Source organism: Chrysochloris asiatica, unplaced genomic scaffold, assembly GCF_000296735.1.
Source record: "Chrysochloris asiatica unplaced genomic scaffold, ChrAsi1.0 scaffold00036, whole genome shotgun sequence".
Taxonomy (NCBI): domain Eukaryota; kingdom Metazoa; phylum Chordata; class Mammalia; order Afrosoricida; family Chrysochloridae; genus Chrysochloris; species Chrysochloris asiatica.
In genome coordinates this window covers 13,841,840-13,851,651 of record NW_006408554.1, presented here as the reverse complement: position 1 = coordinate 13,851,651, position 9,812 = coordinate 13,841,840, and the positions used below count along the sequence as shown (strand labels likewise).

General features: G+C 37.4%; 1 protein-coding gene across 1 annotated transcript in view; it reads right to left on the bottom strand.

The window, feature by feature from the left end:
* Nucleotides 1-1,837: 1,837 nt before the first annotated feature.
* The window catches only part of PDE7A (phosphodiesterase 7A), a 98,296-nt gene continuing 90,321 nt past the window's right edge, over nucleotides 1,838-9,812 (bottom strand). Inside the window, 6 exon segments of the mRNA XM_006860079.1 lie at nucleotides 1,838-2,046; nucleotides 4,709-4,789; nucleotides 5,784-5,880; nucleotides 6,588-6,732; nucleotides 8,072-8,163; nucleotides 8,359-8,490. Coding sequence (XP_006860141.1) covers nucleotides 1,838-2,046; nucleotides 4,709-4,789; nucleotides 5,784-5,880; nucleotides 6,588-6,732; nucleotides 8,072-8,163; nucleotides 8,359-8,490 — 756 coding nt within the window.

The following is a 9,812-nucleotide window of genomic DNA, read 5'->3' as shown; positions in this document are numbered from 1 at the left end:
CAGAGCCCAGCCTAAGACACCTGGGCTCAAAGCTGACTTTTACTGTGCCTTCTTAATGACTCAGCAAAATGATGTGACTGACGGGGTGTAAAGTGCAGGCAACTGAAGCTTGTGAATGCAAATGCCAAGAAGCTAAGTCTTAGATTTCCTAGTATTTAGCATTATGATTTCCAAAGGATTGAGTTATAAGGTAAACATTGAAGATAAAATTGTGAAAAGATAGAATTTTATTAATCAAAAGTTGACAGCAACAGGCACATATTAAAATGAGTATGGCAAAGCCTTTACAAATGGCTTTACACTTAAGCTTTCTCCCAAGAAAATGGCTGTTGCGACAAACTGTAAACATAATTAATCAACAGTCTTTAGTAACAAGAGAAATACAAATACAAATGAACTAAAAGAAAGCACCAATTTCTCTTAAAACTTGATTAAAGTTGTGCTTACTATACATAAAACAATTTAAAAGAAATTACAAAAGTGGAATGTTTTTAAGTTTAAAATTAGTCCTTAAGTTTTGTCCTAAAAAACATCTGTTCACATCAAAAGGTCCAGCAGAGGGTCACGTTTCATCAGAGGGAGGGACAAGAAAACAATGCACTTTTTTCAAATCAAAACAAGAAGTTTGGTCACTTAGCTTTGTGCATAGTTTAAGGCAACTGGAGCAATCTGTTTCAGCTTACCTACTTTCCCCTCCCCAGGTGTGACTGCTCACTACGTCACATTCTAAAGTAATAAATAAACCTTACATTTCGAATCCTTCCCCACATGGATAAATATAACACATGCACAGTCATACATGCACAGACATGCACGCAAACACACACCTAGACGTTCACACACAACATACCTCTCACTCACTGCAGCGAAAGGGACGTTAGTACCCTCGATCGGAAGGACATACTTCCCATCCCACTTTATTTTAGATTGGTAAATACCCTGAGCTGATTATGGTGTTTTCAACATTCCACCTTTTTCTTGCATGTGCAGATCGAGTGTACAGCAGTGAAAACAGCATGCAATATCTTCACTGCAGAATCATAATACAGCTGGGAAATCAGTGTTTCTCCCCTCCCACCACAAAATAAAACCTAAGAATTAAAAAAACAAAACAAAAACTTTTGCATATTGCAAAACAGCACTGGAGTGGCAGCTTGGGGAGACTCTAGGATAAATGGTGGGTTTCCAGTGCACAAGATAAAACCATAGCAAAGGGGAGGCTTTGGCGGCATCCAAAGAAGAAAAAAGGCAAACAAGGGAGCTGAAAGAGCTGCAGTCAATGGTTTGATCTTTAAAAAAATGTTAGTGGTTCCTTCACAATCATGCTCCATGGCAAAGTTAGAACCGATATTTTCAGAGTTGATTTGTAAACATTGAGTCTTGCCAGAGGCAGCAGAGGCTGGGCACTTCACATTTCCGTTTTCTCAGTGAGAATTTAGTAGAAAGTACAGATATTCATTGTTGCATCAGACTGGTCAGATTCCAAGAGATGTCTGCTGAAAGATTCATTTCAAGTTTAAAGAGTAAATTCTAGTTTGTTTTGAAAAACACATGGCACACCATGATACTTCCTACTGTTTTCCCTTTCCTATTCTTTCCTGCTGGGCTTTGCATATTCAAGATTTTACACAAAAGCCGTATGCATATTGCTTTGTATCCAGGTCTTACAATTACAAAGTGGGTTCAAATGATCAGACAGAGGAAGCCTTGGAAAAAAGCAATGCTGGCATCATTCACTTGGAAACCTTGGCAGTCAAGGGTAAAGTCTTTTGCCTCATGGCCTATTTCACATTTCTAAAACTCTCCATGAGGCAGTTTGTCCCCTGATTCTGGGGAGTCAAGACGACTGGTTTTCCTGAGGTAATAACTATGTGTTCAACTCTTCAAAAGCAGCATCAGTGTCCTCGCTGCTGGACTGCGCTCTCTGCACTCCCTTCCAACTGGCTTTATTCAGCGCCAAGTGGCCAAGCATCGTCTGCGAAAGCCTGGTGTTTGAAAACCGAGCCCATTCTGTAAACAATGGCTCCACTAGGTAAGTCATAAAACCTGAAGGAAACAAAAGAAAAAGAAACAATTGACACATGTTCTGAAACTAGCTCTCCAAAGATCGATAGTGTTCACTTTCTTAAATCCTATCCTGTTGTTGTTATTGTTAATTGTTGTGGAGTTGCTTCTGACTCATAGTGACCCTGTATACGGTTTCCAAGGAGCTGCTGGTGGGCAGAACAAGTACTTACCCTATAGCGCCACACCAGTACTTCTATCCTAGTTATTACCGAAACGTTTTCCCTAAGATTTTAATGTATGTAGTTTACATAGATCCTCCGAGCAATCTATTTTATTTTTGTTGTAGACATTGAGAATACACACTGTAGAACATTTACCAATTTAACAGTGTCTACTTGTAGGAGTCCTGGTGTGGCGCTGTGGGTTAATGAGGCAGACTGCAAAGTCAGTCGTTTGAACTGCAGGGTTGGTGGTTCAAGCTCATCATCTGCTCTTTGGAAACCCTATACAGGGTAACTATGGGTCGGAATCAACTTGACAGCACTTAACAACAACATGTACAATTCAGTGACAGTGATTACATGTGCAACCATTTATATCCTCCTTTTCTCAGCTTTTCTCACTGCCTCCTAAGATTCCTGTCTAAACTTTCAAATCGGTGTGTCAGTTTGAGTCTATATAGATAGTTCATAAAAGGAGGAGAGTGTTCAAGGCAGATATTATTTACTACTTAAGCTAAACTATTATTTGGTTTTAAGAAGACTTCACAGGATATTTCTGGATTATCAAGTTATCTCAGGATAAAAGTTCATCTCCCTTCTATACCAGAAAGTCTAGAGTTCACAAAAATATGAAATTCTGTTCTGCATTTCCCCCCACTTTGATCAAGATTCTTCTATAGAATTTTTTTAATGAAAATGTTCAGTAATGGTAGCTAAACACCATCCAGTTCTTCTGATGTCATGGTAAAGAAGGCAAGTATTCATGGAGGCAATTGGGCGGGCAGACCATTCATCTCTTTCTTCCCATTCCTGACTTTCCTTCCTCTATTGCTCCAGTTGCACATTGGATGGCCACTTAGAAGTGTTTAAGATCCCAGGCACTATGCAACAAACTAGTAAATAGAACAGAAGTCCTAAATAAAATATTAGTCCAATTAATGGGACTGTTCTCTGAAATCGTGGCCATAGAGCCCAAACCAAGAAACCAAATTTCATGAGGTGTGTGGCTGTACATAAACAGCCTCAGCAGCTGCTCTTTGTTGTGGTAAATAGAGCACAGAACTTTTTTCCAATTCAACTTTTTGCAGGTATACAACTAATTGACAGTAATTACATTCATCCATTTTGCAACCCCACCTTAATCAATGTAACATTTCTATCACCTTAAACTTGGGTATTGTATTCCTTTTAAGAATTATCTGCATAGAATCAAACTGACTCAGCAATTGAAAGATTAGATAGGAACCTCAGGAGGCAGTGAAGTTCTGTTCACCAGGAGGTAAAACTCAGAAAAGGGGGGTGAGAATGGCTGCACAATGTAACTGCACAATTCACAACTGAACTGTGTTCAACTGAACTTTAAGTAAAGATGAAATCACAAGTGTATCAAATCCTTTCTGATTATTCCTGTCAACTACACAGCCACATCCTTTGACTTCAGGAAATACGCAGTGTCATATCAACTCTCCAAGGAGACCATGCAAAAAAACCCCCACTGTGATTAATACATACAAGAGAAATACACACAGGGAAAATTGCTAACCTTAACCCTAACTCTAATTACTATATGTGAGCTTTTCATGTGGGCTTTTTTCTAGTTATCTGTAGGTCAGGGGCAGGGAATGTCTGACCCGCGGACCATATAAGGCCCTTAAAATCATTTGGTCAGGCCCTGCCGAAGCAAATGCAGTTCCAACCATTACTTGTAATGGATTCTATCCATTAGAGAAGAGGAACAAAGTTATTGCTGCCTGCTCTGCAAGATGTCAGCTTGAGGACTAAGGTGTCCCTGACCCAAGCCATGGTATTTTCAATAACCTCATATGGATGCAAAAGCGGGACAGTGAATAAGGAAGATGGTAGAAGAATTGATGCCTTTGAATAATGATGTTGGAGGAGGATACTAAAAGTGCCCTGGGCTGCGAAAAGAACCAATAGATCCATTTTGGAAGAAGTGCAGCCAGAGTGCTCCTTAGAGGCCAAGATGGCCAAACTTTGTCTTTCATACTTTGTACATACTGTCAGGAGGGAACAGTCGCTAGAGAAGGATATCATGTTTGGTAAGATGGAGGGTCAGAAAAAAGAGGAAGACCCCCAACAAGATGGATTGGCCAGGTGGCATCATTGATGGACTCAAGTGTGGCAACAGTAGTGAGGTTGGCCCAGGATCAGACATTGTTTCATTCTGCTGTGTATGGAGTCGCTATGAATCGGTTCCGACTCGATGGCACCTAACAACAACTGCAAAATTACATTTTTATGACCTTAGATTAAAATAAGTTATAGGTGCTATCCTCAGAAACCCTATACAAGATCATTATGAGTCAGAGCAAATGGAAAATTTCTAAATGTATTTTAAAAAAGAGAAGTGAACATCATTTTAACATTTCATATTCTACATTTATTTCTTTTCTTGACACAATTAAAATCAGTGGGATTTTTTTCTAATCAACTGTATCGAAATATGTACAGTTACCTACCAATCTGAATGTCAGCAATAGATTCGGACTGACGATCACAAAACGGACTCACGCTCATATTATGCTTTTTTTCTACATCTCCTATAAATAAAAAAGTGAATTATTAATATGATATATTCATTGGTTAAATATATAAAGTCTTCATCTTACCTGTAAATACCTTAGGATAACCACCACATACTCATCATCACACACTCATTAAAGGATAAGTGGCTTCTAAATTAGTTCTTTGCAAATTTTAAGTTATTTGCACTCAGGGAAGGCTGCAAAGCTGGTACCCTATTTTAAATGAAGGTGGTAGAAAACTTTTACTAGGGGGTTACTTTAAGAGTGTCCTTTTTTTAATTTCTCAAAGGAAGGTGAGGCTGTAATGAGGATCTACAGTTCCTGGCTTTAAGTCACAAAAATGTTTACACAGCGGTGAAGTAGGGAGCTCCTTCTGTGCCCTGTACAGCAAGATTCAAGGAGCCCTGGTGGCACAACCGTTAAGCACCTGTTGGCTAACCAAAAGGGTGGCAGTTTAAACCCACTGGCAATTCTATAAGAAAAAGACTTGGTCATCTGCTCCTGTAAAGACTGCAGCCTAGGAAACCCGATGGGGCAGTTCTACTCTGCGTAGAGGGACATGATGAGGTGAAAGTAACTCAGTAGCACACAACACCACCACAAATAAGATTCCAACCTGGGCTACCTCATTTCTTAAAGGCACGCCAAGTTATATATGCTTCCAAATACCAAAGAGGCAAGCTCAGGGCCAGTTCTAGCTCAACGATAAAGCTACAAATAAATGAACTAATTCATGTTTTAGATGTGAAAATGAGTTAGGATGAAATGCTATGTGTTGTTTTTGTTTTGTTTTGTTTTAGTTTTTTTAAATCACTCTAAAAGAGGACTACTAATTTTCAAAACAGATGCTCAATTTGGACATTATCAGCTACATGGGCATCTACTGTGAATTGTCACTAAAAATAGCAACCATCTACTGTGAGACTCCTATGAATGACTGAGTCCTTTATTTGATTCATATGATGCTAAAAACTGAACTGAATCATTACCACTTAATACTATAACTTGCCTTGGTGGAAGAATTCTTCTGTTACTTTTTCACTCCACTGCTTGCTTAGTTCCCAGGTCCGACATGGGTTACAAATATCAGCACACTTCAAAGCCATCTAGCAAACAAAATATTAAAGGTGTTTTTTTAAAAAAGGTAAATTTCAATTGTATTAAGTTCATATATACATTTTCTAAAAGTTGGAAAAAAGCATGTGAAAAATGATGGCAACAGAAATTTTATTATCTTTTGCACTAATTTTATGACGCAACGATCAACAATTTTTGTAAGGAAGATGAGGAAGGAGCTTTCTGACTAACTGAGTTATATATGTTTGATAATACCAAACAGCCAAGCACAAAGACAGTTCCTGATCAACAATAAAGCTACAAATACATTAACCAATTCTCCCCCATGTTTCAGTTGTGAGAAATAGGACAAAATGATGTTTTTAATTGGTACTCTTGCACCAGAAATCTCCAGTGTGTAAAACTTATCAGCAATGCCCCTTCCGAGAGCACATATCTGCCAGTGTGCTCTGCAGGAAAATGTATGCACAAATGGAAGGAACTTCATCATCTTCCTTTCAAGACTGATCGTATTTTTATAGAAATAATGCATGAGTTATACTATGTAAAAAATTAGCATAGTTTGCTCTTGTGAATATCTTGAGGGGAGAGCTAGGTAAAAAATGTATAACATGCACAATATTTGCATAAAAATATAATTACCAACTCAGAAAAACTACCATGGAAAAATGTTTTATTTTTATCCATAGTCACATAAAATACCTAAGAAATGGAATATTTCCAAGTCCCACTTTACCTGTAAAACTAAATGCCGGTGACGTGCATCTTCCAGGCACAAGTCCCCACTATCCAGAAGAGATCTAAACAATGACAAATATTCATTTTGACGACTGATGTCTGTGGCGAGTATCAAAGCACCTATCTGAGTCTCCATCTGCTGCCTGTAATTAGAAAAATATAAAGGGAAAATATAAGACAACCAATTAAAAAGTTACTCCTTGACTTGTTTCTAAAACTTAATAATCGGAAAGCTTTAAAGAGCCCTAAAATATTCTAATTACTATTCACCTTCCAATTTATTGCAAAAAAAAAGGAGTGTATTTAGAAAAAACTATTAAAATAACCAAGACAATCTGTAGGAAAATGCCAATACGCAAACATTCCAAAAAACGTGCCTTTATTCCCCAGCCAAGGTGAATTATTTGTTTTTGTAAAAAGCCAGTAAGATTGGTCTTTTGTTTGAGAAAATTCTTTGTTGGGATGCATTGTGGGAAAACAACTTGAGCTTATTTTTCAATGTCCAAGTTCTGAAATGCAAAAGGAAGATTCAAATGGAAAGAATAATAGCCATTCAAAAACTGGTGTTCTCACTAAAATGGCTGATTAAATCTTGGGGAAGGACCACTAAACAATTTTTTTAAAGTTTACATTCAGCTATCTTTTCAGGGCCAAATTTAATAATAAACCAGTTATTTGTATATAGATATCCAAACTGTCTGGCAGAGAAAAATTAATCTGTTAATACAAACAACAAATATTTTTAATGATTAAAAACTACCTCAATGCAAATAACAAGAGAAATATATTTTTTAAAATAATCTGTTGTATTTCTCTTTTAATACAGTGGGCCATAACAAACATTAGATCATTTGCATAAATATTTGAATAATGATCAGTAAAGAACTGATTAAAATGTTACTAGTAGAGTCCATGATATTAACATGCTATCATTAAGAGAGCCATCCCTCAAAGGGGCAACGCTGAGCTCACAGTGACAGATTTCTGTCACTACCAACTACCACACTGGGTTCACTTACATGACCGCTGCTTTATTAGAATGCTCTCAGAATGGCCTGCTTAGCATCACTCTCCTACAATATTAGTAGTTTCTGTCATTCTCTCCGCTCAATCGTTTATCCGACAAGTTTGGAAGGGATTCTACGGCTATATTACTTAGCATATCGGGGAAAAGAGCATTGATTTTACTTTCTTATTAATTGGAAAACTTCCTGAAGTAGATTTTAATGGCACTATGTATACAAAATGTTTACTTCTATGATTTATTTTTACTTCTAGACCTAAGGTTTTTTTCAACTGAGTATAAAATGAAAGTATATAATACCTATATATGTACACAAATATGGTAATTTCTCCATTAAATTTAACAAAAACTAAAAAATGTGGAACATTTGCATACAATATCATAATCTATTGAAGTTGTTTTTGACAATGTTATTTCAATAGTTCCTACTGAATGAAGTTTATCTCTGTCGAGCCTACCTCTTTTCTAGTGGCATATGGGAGAACAAGCCAGATTCTCTCAGGAGCCCCACTGCGGATCTCCAGTGGTGATTTTCCAGAACTGAGGTATTCTACAAAAAAAGGTGCATTTCTGAGTTAGGTCTCTTTCTGGACACACAAAATTACTTGTGAGTAATACGTAAAATCATCTGGCTAAAATTCTAGTGTTTGCTGAGAAGTTATGTTCACTACTTTACTGCCTTCAAAACACAAGCCACTTTCTAGAATGCACAAAGAATAAGTATTGATGTTAAAAGTCTACTAACCTTGTATAAAGTTGCCAAGTAATGGTTAGTCTTGATAAGGAAAGGTTGGTTAACACCTGGGTGATCCAAATCATGAGTGGCTGCTGCAATTAAGCTCAGCAAGATATCCCAAGGAGTTACGGAATTGGCAAGCTAAAAAGTGACCAAAGAACAATTAATCACAGGTATCTTTGACGCTAACTCTCCACATACAACAGCAGCAGGGTAGCACTTCTTGCCACTTCACCATTTAGTTTTTGGGTGTGCTGTTGTTAATTCCACCAAGAGTTTCGTGGTGCTGGCCTTGTCACAATGCTAGGGTACAGGAGAGGTACCACAGCAGTACCCCTGCCCTTATGAACGTAATAGAGTTCTCACCATTCTGTTTCATTGTTAATTTGTTGTTGTTGTTGTTAAGTGCTGTTGAGTCGGTTCTAGGCTTAACTAAAACAGCAGCTAAAGTATAGACCATTCTTTAAAATAATAATAATAATAATGGCTGTAATGTAGTTCTTAAAATAATAATGGCTTTAATGTAGTTCTTATTTCAAAATTAAACCACAAAGGGTTGCTAGTTTTTCCATGACTGTACCCATTCCAAGACACAGACCTATGACTTTGAGAACTACACAATTAGTCTTATCAATAAATTAGCTATTGGTTGGTTATGTGCCATTGAGTCGATTCCAACTCATAGCAAACCACCCTGTAGAGCGTTTCTGAGGCTTTCAACACTTTAATGAGCAGAAAGCCTCATCTTTCTCCCATGGAGCAGCTGCTAGACTCAAAATGCTGATTCTGCAGTTAACAGTGCAACTCATAATCCACTATCCACTACGCTACCAAGATTCGCAATTAGTAATAAAAGTTTAGTGATATGATCTAAAATGTGAAAAAATTACTATAGTCCCAATGGGTAAGGAAGCTACCAATGAATTCTGAAACTGTGAAGGTCTATGTTAAGTTTCTAATGAAATTCTCTCCCAGTGGATGGACACATTCAGAACAAAACATAATCTTATATTCTGACAATTACAATTTTACTCTCAATAATCATTACTAAATTTATTTGATATAAAAATCACAATAAATAAAAGTTTATTACTGACTAAAACTTTTCAATGATAAAAAATGATTACTTTGAGTCAAACTCCTCTGATTCCATTTGATTCCAATGACCCTTCCACCTCCCTGCCTCCAGCTCCTTCTCTGGGCAAATGTTTGTGTTCCTACAGCATTTCACAAACTCTGGTTTACATTAGGGCACTGGTTACTAAACTTCCGTGAGCAGGTGTCCCATTAGTAAACATTTTGAGCATACATCACCAATTTGTATACATTTATTTTTAGATTATGCTACTTCTCTGTCAAGGAGCTCTGGTAGCACAGTGGTTACGAATCGGGCTGCTAATCTCACAGTCAGCAGTTCGAAACTACCAGCTGTTCCATGGGAGAAAGATGAGGCTTTCTGCTCC